General features: G+C 35.0%; 1 protein-coding gene and 1 long non-coding RNA gene across 4 annotated transcripts in view; one reads left to right on the top strand and one right to left on the bottom strand.

Annotated features, from left to right (window-relative positions):
- Positions 1-1,078: 1,078 nt before the first annotated feature.
- Positions 1,079-13,344, bottom strand: part of LOC693064 (nuclear hormone receptor HR38) — a 31,324-nt gene continuing 19,058 nt past the window's right edge. For all 3 annotated transcript variants that reach the window (XM_004931032.5, XM_062668256.1, XM_062668257.1), the window contains 3 exons: positions 6,630-6,706; positions 4,872-6,297; positions 1,079-4,297 (listed from right to left, as the gene is read on the bottom strand). In XM_004931032.5, coding sequence (XP_004931089.3) covers positions 4,041-4,297; positions 4,872-6,297; positions 6,630-6,706 — 1,760 coding nt within the window. In that variant the 3' untranslated portion in view covers positions 1,079-4,040. The remainder of the gene's footprint in view (positions 4,298-4,871; positions 6,298-6,629; positions 6,707-13,344) is intronic.
- LOC134198787 (uncharacterized) lies at positions 4,283-6,767 on the top strand. Its single transcript, XR_009972981.1, has 2 exons — positions 4,283-4,582; positions 6,642-6,767. It is a non-coding gene; the product is annotated as an uncharacterized LOC134198787 (long non-coding RNA).

Genomic DNA, 13,344 nt, shown 5'->3' with positions numbered 1-13,344 from the left:
CAAATAAAAAAAATATTAAAATCTCAGACTCTTTGGCGCGAACACGAAGAGCGAAATTGTATGAATTTTTGTTTTGTTGGTTTTGTTTCCTAATTTTAGGGTTTCTTCAGATTTAAACGTGTAATAAAGGTAGTTTATTAACCTCGTTTTGTGTTGAATGTGGCTTCTCGGGTTGTTCCAGTTTCTGATCTCATATTAAATAACTACCATTTTATTGAGACTTTATTCTATCTCATCTCATCTCATTTAATTTCATCCGAATTGATTACAGTCTCAAATTAATTAACTTCATCTCATTTTGCTTCATTATGTATATAAAATATGTATAGGCGTCCCACAAGAAAATATATGATTTTATTTCCCTAAGAAACTGTATGAAGTCTTCCAAGTACTGGTTGGCTCCTGGAGTTGTGGGTTGTGGGTGTTGAAGGCAGTAGTGGGTTTTCTATGTAGCGTGGGGAAATTAAGTTTTAAAAGTTTGTTACATGGTTTTGGTATGTGTCAATTTAAAAAGTAATTAAGTAAGTGTGGGTGAGGATTGTGGCCTTACTGTCAAAACCTACAAACACTCGATTTTTTTTTATTATTTATATGGGTGGACAAGCTCACAGCCCACCTGGTGATAAATGGTTACCGGAGCCCATAGACATCTACACCGTAAATGACACCATCCACCTTGAGATATGAGTTCTAAGGTTTCAGTAAAATTACAACGGCTGTCCCACCCATCAATTCGAAACGCATTACTGCTTCACGGCAGAAATAGGCAGGGTGGTGGTACTAACCTACTATTGCGGACTCACAAGGGGTCCTACCACCAATAACTATGCAAATTATAATTTTGCGGGTTTGATTTTTATTACACGATGTTTTTCCTTCACCATGGAAATCAATCGTGAACATTTGTTAAGTACGTATTTTATTAGAAAAATTGGTACCCGCCTGCGGGATTCGACCATCGGTGCATCGCTCAACACGAATGCACCGGAAGTCTTATCCTTTAAGCTACGATGACTTCAAATATTCTAGAAAAGTACGTTTTTTATTAAATTCAAGGGATGAAAAATAAACACACAAATTTAATGGATGCATAAGCATCAATGATATTATTCTCAAGAAATATTTACAAAGAAAATGTATAACTTTAACAAAAGCACAACTAAGAATAGAGTAAAATTATATTGAAATGTCAAGAAATGCCATTGTATTAATTATGCATATTGTAATTGTATTAAAGGACTTGTAGATAGAATAAATGAATGCCTATGTACACATACATATGAACATATTTAGTACATATTCTCGTTGATCTATTTAACTGATAAATTATGTTTTATATTAATATTTAAGAAAGTTTAACTGCAATTTACGACTATCAAACGGACAGGATCTCGGCATCAAGTAAAAAATACCGTGACGTACTTCCTAATTTGACATTTCTAGTAGTAGTAGTTTCAGTTAGTAGCAGTTTATTTTCCTAACTGTCTAACTGATGTTCAAGGTTTACCATTCTTAAAGTAGGTTGACCTTAGATAGGCCGCAGTTACTCAAACGTATTGCATGCATAGACATAGTAGTTGACAGATATAAACCCGGGGAAAAATAGGAATAAAAGAAACGACGTCGCTACTATATCCATGTCCTTACTGTATTTGTATTTACATTATGAAAGGATCGAAGAAGAGTAAAGAGGAGAGGTTTAATTAAAGTACACTATAATTAAATTTCAAATTTGTAAAAAAGTATAAATATGAAATAGTTCAACGACAATGATCGTAGTAGAATTTTTACGATTTAAGACCATCATATTTTCTAACAAGTAGGTACATTAAAAATATAAATATACATATAGTAAGTGTACGAGGCATTAGAAATAGCACAACCAATAACTGAAGTAGGCACTTAGCCCTGTTAAATGGTGTACAAGAATTATTATTACAATAGGGCACTGTAAAGTTTAACAAACTTTGTAGAAATAACGTATGATGTTACACATAATAGTCTAAAAATTAATTATTATTTAAGTAGTAAATGGCTTATGAGTAAAAGTTCAGCATTCTGTTACTGTACCTATCTTAATACGTTACGTATGAATCGTACAAAATTATCAATATTCACTCGTGTTTTACACCTAATAAATTTGTATTATTTTCTATCACTTCGTTAATTTTAACATCAATGCATCATAACAACAATATCAATAATCAATACGAAGAACAGTCTCATAGAATAAATTGGACGTCAACCGGCAGCTAGCCAAGTCAAGATGGTATCAAATTTTTGATATCGATTTGTATCTATTAATTACAGCAAATTTTTGAACTATGTTTAATGTTTATGCTTAAACTTACTAGCAGGAAAGGATCACAGATGTACAGGTCAATTGCTAACTATGTTTTAAACTTGTCTTAACTTTATGCACACGCTGTGCATTGCAGACGTTACTAATGAAAATTTATTTTATCTATCTACGTGAAAAATGCATGTAAATAGTAAATATAAATATTTCAAGTACAAACGATAGTTATTATGTTTAAATCTAATAAATATAGAAACGTAGAGTCCCATTCACACACGCATACAAATTCGTCTCGTTTCATGTAAATAATGTACTTAGTAATATTTATAGAACTGTAGCATAAGTGCAATTATTTTTTTCATAAAGATGACTCGATTTAAGTAGGTATTCCAGAAATATTTCGAATTATTGTAGTTGGTAATTTTAAATTGTCATTGTTAAATCTAACAGTCCTTTTCTCATTCAAACTTTTTAGAAATATGTTTAATATACATTACACAGACTGCTATTCTGCTTCATGAATTTTTTTTAAATTGGTCCAGATACAAGATTATCATTAGGTACATAAACTTATTTTAGTGGGCTATGCGTTCCCACAATATGCACTGGGTAGATCGCGGTGTAGACCACGGTATTGATTAAGCTTTTCCGAGCCGCCACAAATTATAAAGTTTAGAAGAAAAAAACTTGCATGGATGTATTATTAGCGTTTTATATTTTTTTATACTTATATAATCCATTGTCAATACATTGTCAAGTGATATGTTTCATTTAAACGCAGACACAATGAATGCTGCTTATTTGTATCTACCTACTTACATATTGTAGATTTAAAATTCACTAAAAAAGCTCTGAATAAGTTAATGCGAACCACGTCAATGTTTCATTATCTATTTTATTTCTATCTTTAAAGGTACTCTCTAAGACACTTTGTCAGATTTATGAACCTTAAATTGTGATATAGAAAATGCTGAACTTTTGCTCATGCCTTAATTAATTTACATAACAAATTATAAGTGATTCTAGCGTCTAGAATTATTAAATAATTTAAAAAACTAAAAGGTAACTTCCAACACTCTTGACGATCACGTGATAATGACGTCACAGATCACACATTAACGCGCAACCAAACTCAATTCTATTCATATTAATATGTTGATTTTGTGAATATAAGTCCGGTTGCCGTTCGCTCACATCCGTACAAAAAGGACATTAAATGCCTAAGTTTTATCAAATAACACTTCTTACAATTTATTCTAAAAGTTCAGATCGACTGAACTATTTAAATTTAACATTTCTAAGTCTTGTGACTAGATTTTCCTTAACTAAATAATACATAAGTAAATAACATAGGAATATTTGTACGACAAGATGCCATTGATCACGAGCGGTAACTCAAATGCAGACTACTAAATACACAACATTATACGTTCAAACTAAATCACACCCAAAATACCAATTCCTTTACCTACTTTTTTCAATAAATTAATCTTAGCATAGATCTTATTCATATCATAAACTGTCATCGTATGTGAGTACTTTTAATTTTATTAATAATCTCGTAAAATTAGCACGAACCGATTCCGTGGAGATCGCGTACTATAAACGTTCATTTAGAGTCTAGAAAAATATTTTTATACTAAATCCTTACAAAAATAACGGAGTCGGCTCTAACAGCTAAAGGAGAAGTGGATTCAAGGCGGGAGTGGTCCTCGGAAATTCGGTGCGGACTACGGGACGCCTAAAAGGGAAGGCTGGCACGAAACATGTTTTCGATAAGAGGTGGTGCCGGGACCAAGTCTTCTAGCTTCAAGTAGAATATGCGTTGGAGGCCTTGCACGGACAAAGAGCGCAATTCGGGCAGAGCACCCAGCACGCGGCTAAAGTGGGGCGCGCCGCTGCTCGATCCACCTCCGCCCGGCATGTGCGCTCGCAAGCATCCGATAATTTTCATTTGAAGCTGCTCCACACGATGCGGCTCTTTTAAGCCGTGTCTATCTGTTAATAAAAAGTAGTTGGTTTTGGTCTATTGTCTTTCAAATTGTCACGATAATGTCCAAAAATTAATAACTTGTTTTAAACTTGTTTTAGATAGAATTTTAATCATCATATTGTTAATGATGATATTGAAACATTAGATATGAATTAAAATGTGTTCTTGTATGTTTGTATATCACCCTTTATTTATATCTCTATCCTCTCTAATTTTTGTAAAGGTTCCGGTTTGAAGGATAGAGTAGTTGCTATTCCAAGCACAATTGAAACATCGGCTCATGTCTCAAGGTTAGTGTCAGCATTCACACTTCACTATTAGCGAGCTATGGTAGTCGTTCACGTGAAGATTTACCGTGAGCTTGACACGAAACGAGAGGATTAAAATTATTAGTTGTATTTCACAAAATAAGTTATGAGTCTAGTTAAAGAGCGGGCGCTTTCTCGAGAACGAAAGTATAGCAAGTTTATTTTGGCTATTAATAATTTAATGCTATTTTTTTCTCAGTGTAATATTAAATTTACCTGAAAATTTTTACTAAAATTCTTGTTTATTACGTAGGTAGTAGAAGTTACTAACCTGTAATCAAAGTCAGTGCGCAAAGACAGGCAAATGTAGAAATGTCGATATCCATAGAGTGAAGCGTATTACTGAAATCCAGAACTGCGTGAAGCCAGTCTCCGAACGATCGCTGACACTGTCGCTTATCGAGAACTAGCCCATTGCAGAATGTGAGCTTAGTATCCTCAAGTCGAGTACGATATGCCAACCGTAGAACGAACAGTTCCAAACGAGCAGAAGCAAATAGTTGCTCTCGGTCCTCGGGGCATAGATCACCATATCCAGGTACTTTTTCAGCGAAAAGTTTGATCATATCAATCGATGTTGTTAGAAGAGAGTAAAACTGATGAATAACTTCAAGATCAGACATCGGTGGCTCAAGAGGACTCGGCTCACGATATTGAGAATAGTCTAGATTAGCAAAGTCCGGCGAAGTATCAACGTGAGCTCGAACAAGGGCTGTTATCAGAGAGATGGGTGGGCTTGGTGGAGATTCTTGTGGACATTTAGGCTTTGAGGGCAGCCTACCGCGCCTGCCTTTTAGAGAATCAGTTCTAACCACTTCTTTCACCATACCCACGGCGAGGCATTTTTGAAACCGACAAAATTGGCATCGATTCCGTCTTCTTTTGTCAACAGGGCAAGATTTTTCAGCCAAGCAAACATACTTGGATCCTTTTTGAACGGTTCTCTTGAAGAACCCTTTACATCCTTCACAAGTTCTGACACCATAATGTTGGCAAGCGGCTGTATCTCCGCAAACAGCACAGAGCTGGCTGGGCGAAGATGGTGCTGCACGTGGTCCAGTGTTATCAGCAGGTGCTACTCCAGGAGAACTTGATGCTGAATTCGGAGTGGAAGGCTGCATACAGTGAACTCTGGTACCGTGCAATTTTGGACTGTCATTGGAGCTGTTGGATTCAGATCTTTGCACAGGTAATGACGAACGCCGTTGTCTAGCAGCCTGCTCAGCTGATATATGTAAATCAACAGTGCTTGGAAAAGGTGGCAAAGAATAAGAATCTTGGTTTGGAGTTACGGTGTCAAACGTAGGACTACAAGGCTGAGGTGGCGCGTAGTACGTCGACGGAACATAAGGAATCGGTGGTTGATGATATTGGTAAAGAAGTTGAGTAGACGTATGTCCCTGATGGGAATATGCACTCACATTGTAGCAATCTTCATCCATTTTGATACCGAATTCTGCCATTTCGTGTTTCGGATACCGAACTGAATATGTCTCCTCGAAACTGGGCAACGCAGGACCAGGTATCGGTGATGATGTTTCACTGAACGAGGTGTCCCGTTGCGATTTAAATTCCGGAACGATTGGTGCGTGAAACTCTACGTCCGGGAATGGATCTAGGTTTTCTTCTAAGATTTCCGTGGAATCTTCTTGATATTGTGGTGACAGCAGATCAGAGAAGGACGAACCGTAGTTGCTCTGCAATGAAAAATGAATAAAAATCGATAATGGAGGCGTTTGCAAGCGTAGGTTGTCCGAAGACGGGGGCGGTCGCTAAACGACCAATAGCAGTTGATACATGACTAATTTACGGAATATCATTGTATGGTTCGACTTAGTGACAAGTGCAGGTGGTCTAATGATATCATGCATAATTTAGAAAATAAATTTCACTGTACTTTAACCAGTACCATACTTAATAATGGTCTTTAACATTACACGTTACTTATTGTTTATTAGACTCTTGTATTTATGTATTTAAGTAATATTTTATAAAAATAAATAAATAACAAGAAAATAAAGATACTTACGTGTGTTTGCAGCAGTAGCATGCTGGAGGAGTTAGGAGTGAAGGCGCTTGGCGAGCGCGACTCTATGGCGCTCGGCCCTATAACAAAAAAACATTTTTATTAGTAAACAGGAAATAGAAGCAAATAAGAAGAATAAAATATTTTGTTTTTACTGCACTTCTAAACGTTAAGAAAGTGAGGCTATGAATGCGCCAGGAAATCCGTAATCGACGTATCGCACTACAATCCTTTGAACTATCACGCCATTCGGGCCGTGAATTATTTATATTTACCCTCGGCGAACATACTTTGATTCTTCCTTCACACAAGCACTTGTAATTTACTAATCGATATCGAAGCAGTTTATTGTAGAGTTGTGATCGCTAATCCCTTTATGAAAGCACAGTGTGCCGAAAAAGAAATGTGTCGTATTTATACAGCAGTTCCGCGGACCTAATATTGGCGTTTTGAATACATTGTGTCACGGTGCTTGATTTGCCACGCCCAGAAAATTGAATTCTATGTATACACCTTGCCTTTGTTTACTATGTAAACGCTACAAGCTGCTAACTGATTATTTTTGAATTTGAACCTTATTTTCTCGCCTTTGAATTTATGTTGGAGCACCGACATTAGCAGAAAATTTTTGGGGCGAAAAGGCGATGAATCCCTTGGGAGGTTATGAAATCAGTGGCATTTGCAGTTTCTATTGTGCTAAGAACCATTAATTCCGGTCTTATTAAGCTATAAACAAAACAGGGGCTTTTGTTAGTGGTACTATAATTTTTGGGTCGATAACAAAATATTTAAAGTTATTTTTAAGCTTTGATATGCGTAAATGTGTATCGGAAACCTCTATATCATTCAATTCATCTTTATTTTTCTTTTAGAAATGCAAGAGTAGCTCAGTCGGTTTTAGGGTAATCATCAATAAAGAGTCGCTAGTTCTTGACTAGACACGGATATCTGAGTCAAACATGGTTATTGCATGGTGATTTTTATAAATTGTGTTGACGAGTGGCACCATGATAACGCCTTGATGACAATGTGGAATCATGGCTGTTATTTCCTTTCAAACGCCATGATTATTAGTAGCGTAAACAAGATATTGGTTGACACTATTTAAACCTTTTAAATAATTCGAGAATTTGATTAGGTATAAAATAATAGGTATGGTCATTACTTGGCTGTTAGGAAAACTTATTGAAAAATTGTCAGAGTTTATTAATAAAACATGGTTGAGGTAGCGTCTCTGATGTTGAAACTGTAGTAAATCACCACTCTAAATAAAAATCAGTGTTACTTAGCTAAAGTACAAATATATGTTATAATAAGTTACTATCTCGTGAAACGAAATCTAAAGCAAAGGCGTGTTACGGACGTTTCGCGCTTTCTGACGAGCCGTTTGATGTATGTATTACATTGCGGGCTATGCAAACATATTACAATAATGAATTTTTCAATTGTAATTAGCTTTTTATTACCTTATATATAATAATATTTGGATATTACACCTTTCTTTGTTTTTAAGAACAAGTCCCTTACTGGTTTATCTTAAGGGGATTTACTAATTACGGTATACTCTTTTATACATACATACATGATTGCCAAAGTATAGACATGTGAAACCTTTTTAGTCTAGTTACGGTTGAATAGAAGCGCAAAGTCCTAGACTACGAGCGTGATGTCCAAGGAATATATAGCCTATAAATATAAGATCGACCCAGGCTTTGCACAGTTTTAAATCTGGTTTTTCCTTTTTGAATGCGACGAAAAATACTAGGGTTTCCTATTAAAGTATATACGAGTCATCACCATTCCTGTCGAAGTAGTTGACAAATTGTAAAATAACGTGAAACGATTGTTAAAAGTCTAAAGTTTTATCCTTGATAAATTTAAAGTATTTGACTTACAAATAGTTTCCTTTACGGGTACATTCTTAGTCTATGAACACACATTAACATTGGTTTAATATATTCATAATATTGTAGGATTATTGACGTATGGTTTTTATAATTTGGTTACAAAAATTTAATCGCTTTATTACTTTACGAACAACTTTTAGAAGGACATTAAAAAATAACATCGGCAACAGACAGTGATTCTGTTTTATTCAAATTTTAATAGACTAAGTTTTATGTTGAATTAGTCATAGAGTTGATGTATATGTCTTTTTTAATTTTTCTTTAGCATTTTATCAGATTATATTTTTCAAGGGACTGTGTCCTTATCGTTCCGAAGTGAATAGCTGCGGGGAAAATGTAAAGGTATTTTTTATTTATTCCTTTTAGACGAATACGTGCTCACAGCTCGCCTGGTGTTCTCACATGTCAAAGACAAACTGAGCATTGTGAGTCCGCACCACAGATCCGCACGCTACTACATCTTACCTATTTTTACCGCGTAGCAGTAATTTGTTCTGGTTTCCAGAGTGGAAGAACAGCTGTAATATAATATATATGTAATTGAGACTTCGACTTTATCTTTCAAGTTGGAGGACGCTACTCGATCATATCCATAAGTTCCGGAACCAGATAGGCTGACAAGTCGTCTACTCATCGAGAGCATGATATTCTTAACAATTTTAAAATTACCCCAAAATGAAGTAATTTGTGGAATTTTACAGTTTTTATTGGTTCACGACCAAAACTTTACAAGAACGGTTTTCTTGTACGGGAATTGATTCAAAATAAATTATTGATTGCTTTCTTTTTAAGAAAGTATCCGTTATTATAAAACATATATTGAAAACTAATATTATGATAATTTCAGCAAGCTATACAAAATATTAATTAATTAACCTTTATATGTTTGTCAGACAAACAGTAGTAAAACATTTCTTACGACACGGAAATCTACAAATGTACAAATGAATGTGACGACCGCGTTTGGCCGCATTGTAAAATTCCCTTACCCTTTTAATTAAAAGTGAGAAATATTAGTAAATAATTTATAGCCTTTCTCACAGAAATTGTTAATATACATACATAGCATATAAATGGATGCGAAAAACTAACAATAGAGGTTTCTAAGTTACTTAATTGAAGTTACTTCGTCGATATTGAAAATGGTATCGGCCGTTGCAAATTTTTGTGTAAGTTTTCTTTATATAACTCTCCTTAATGCGATTTTTTATTTTTTATTATTGCTTAGATGGATGGATGAGCTCATGGCCCACCTGGTGTTAAGTGGTTACTGGAGCCCATAGACATCTATAATGTAAATGCGCCACCCACATTGAGATATAAGTTTTAAGGTCTCAGTATAGTTACAACGGCTGCCCCACCCTTCAAACCGAAACGCATTACTGCTTCACGGTAGAAATAGGCGGGGTGGTGGTACCTACCCGTGCGGACTCACAAGAGGTCCTACCACCAGTGAAAAATAATATAAATAAGTCATATAAATAATAAATTATATAAATAAGTCACGCGGCTTTGGTACGTAAATGTGGAAAAAAAATTTCTAATGCCAGCACACGGTAAATTAGTGTTAGTTTGGCCTAGAAAAATGTAATTATATCGTGAAAGTTACAATTTTTTTTTTTTATTTCACGAACTCTCCACATTTTCGGGGTTTAAGAGGATACCCGAATTTTATGTAACATCTAATCTCCACAGATTATGGGTACTCAAACAAGCGATGGAGGAAATTTTCCTCTTCTGGCTAGGCTAGGTTCCCTAGTATCCTTTTATTCACAATAAATGTAAGGATGCGAGGGACCCACCGTACCATATCAATAGTAGGTTTTCAAACTTATTATTTCTGCGTTCTGAGCCGTTTTATATCAAACCAACACATCCTAGAAAAACATTTTAGTTATGGCGGTAATGCCGTGGCTTTATATGTCCGATTCTAGTCGTAAAGGATGTTCTTACGGAAGTGTTGCTTGACAAAAGAAATCGGACATCATTTAGGGGATCTGAGGGCCGTTTCAGTTGTAGAACGGTCTCATCAGCGCGTTGCGAAAGGCAAGAATTAACATAGCTAATTTAAATCACGTACATACATTATACCTGTTTGAATAAAAGTTTTTAGATTTGAATTTTTCATAGGAAATGTATAATATTTTTTATTTCATTATATGGAGGTATCATCTTTCACCTTCAAAACGGTTTATTAATTATTAATATAGTAAAAAGTGTTTTTGGAACAACGATATGCTCACACATCGGTAGAGCGTAAATCTTTTGCCCACCTTAAGTCATAACGTTGAAATCGCATTAAAATTGCACTGGATTCTTGGATTGTACATTCATATTACTCATGATAACTTAATCTAATATAAAGTTATAAAAGTTCATGAACGCGTTTACGGTATGTAGTAGGTACTCGATAGATGGAGTTTTCTGTATTTTGTATCATGCTGTTTATGTTACATGTTTAGAGTAAAATGCTTTTCCAAGCGATTATTACATAGGTCCACACGGACCGAAGTCTAAGGTAGAGTAATAACGGGTGTTTCAGAATGTTTTTCGTTTTTAGATGTTAAATAAAAAACAATATTTAATAAAACTCGTTTTATTTATTGTTAAATTAAAGAGCAGTTCTTGAAGTTTATTTATAAAAAACAACCGCTTGCAAATGCGCACCATTCACTTGTTCACACTCATTTAACCTGGAGCTAAATTTTCCAATCAATCGCTGTAGCATGGCTCTTGGAATAAGAGTTGATTTCTTCCGTGATTCTTTGCTTTAAAATATTCAGGTTGGGTGGCAATGGATTGTAAACTTTACTTTTTAGGTAGCTCCATAGGAAAAAATCAGCAGGAGTTAAATCAGGGCTCCTCGGTGGCCAGTTGATGTCTCCTCGGCGACTTATCACTCCTCCAGGGAATAAATCTTGAAGAGCAGCTAATGAGTCATTTGTAACATAAGAAGTGGCTCCATCTTGCTGGAAAAAAGTGTTGTGGTTGTTGCCATACTGGTTTTGCATTTCTGTAGCCAAAAGGTCCGGATCATATGGCAGTAACGAGTGGTCAATTCAAAAACGAAAAATATTCTGAAACACTATTTATTTCAAAAATGCTATCAACATTTTTGTGAAGATAATCTTTTTGGTTTAACAACGTCTTTTGTTTCGAAAAACCTAGCAGAAGCAAGTTGTAAGTGGGTTGTTATGTTATGTCAATATGTAATATATCAGACCAAACTTGAAATTCCGCATTGATCTACGCTGTAGGTAGGTACCTTGCCAATTTGTGTACGTTTAAATCCGGTTTTATATGTATTTATTAATACGAATAATTTGAAGTACATATACAAAATTTTAGATTTAAGTAAGTTATGTATGTGTATGTGAAATATTGCCTATTGATAGTCCATATTTAATCTGTTTTAAATTTAAATGAGCATCATTATGTATATAGTTCTACGCGTTATTGCCTAAATATACCATTTTAAGCATGTTTTTGCGCGAACAAACTACTTTGTGTTTTGCAATAAGGCTGTTTTTGAAGTCTCGTTAAGTTTTTAAGCAATAGCATACTACAAGGTATTCATGTCTAAATTAAATTTGTTTGGAATTCTTTTTATGCGTTAAGTTGATATTAATCACTGAAGTAGGGAAGCACTTTTTTTTGCTCCACGATGACTAGCCCTCTCGGTCGGCAGGATATCCGAAGCCCGCCTAGATAGCGCCGGTTAGAGTGAGTTATCCTACGGAATACCCCGCTGGGTCAGAACCAGCGTGGGTCGAGGATAGCCGGCCTTCCATCACCTGGATGCTCTTGCGTAAAACGCTAAGTAGGGCCGTACTGGCGAATAGTTTTCTCATTGAGTTCAAAATCTTGTATGATCATTATTTAGTATGACATATTTTAAAAATCTACCTCTATTCGCTTTTAATAATAAAAAGTATAGTCTCCTAATTACTAAGGTACTAGAGGTCATGAAAAAGTAAAAGCTTTGATAAATCCGTCTTTCAGACCTTCGGTTTTATTTATTTATTGTATTTTCGCTTTTGGGTTTCCGTTGTGACGATTGATTGCGACTGATGTTTTTACGTTAAGGACCAAAGAGACACAATCTTGATACATGGAAGTTTCTTAGATTTAGGCTGTCAACTATACAAAATCCCGAATAAGTATTTGTAAAATGTTCGAATACTTTCGGTACCATTAGTGATTAGCCCAGCCACATATGTACTTTAGATTTGCCCATTCAAGGAATTTTGATTTTTAAACCCACATTTAATCCCGTTACGCTAGAAATTAGTAATGTGTGCACTGCATACTAGGATGATGATCTAAGATGCGTGCATTTGCGGCTACCTAAGTTCAGAAAACGCCTGATTCTTTTATTACTAATGATGCCCATAGCTCAATCAAATCAGAAATACTGGTTATTTCTAGCTTAGCTCGTTTCAGTTTCTGATTCTATCTTGGTTTTATATTTGTAGTGAAAAGTTTTTGTGAAAATACTGAATTAGCGGCTTAAGTTAAGTTGATTTACCTACGGGAAATTTGTTATCTACCTTAAATAATAGATCTCACTTTTGATGCATTAAAATATTAGAAATAGTGTATTTCCGATTTTGCCGCAGAAATAGACTTTTTTGTGCTGTCAAATATTTTCATGGTCTATGGACTCTGCATAAATACCGTTGGCATGCAACTTTCCAACAATGTGCAAAGAAGATTGAAATCAAGATTGTTCTTGAAATTTTACGCCATCTAGCGTACATGTACTGAACTAAAATTTAAGGGAAAAGTCTGTAAGCTTTCTGTTCACCCTA

Source organism: Bombyx mori, chromosome 4 (genome assembly GCF_030269925.1).
Source record: "Bombyx mori chromosome 4, ASM3026992v2".
In the NCBI taxonomy this organism is placed as follows: Eukaryota; Metazoa; Arthropoda; class Insecta; order Lepidoptera; family Bombycidae; genus Bombyx; species Bombyx mori.
Note: the sequence above shows the minus strand (reverse complement) of the source record. Positions and strands in the feature narration are given on the sequence as shown.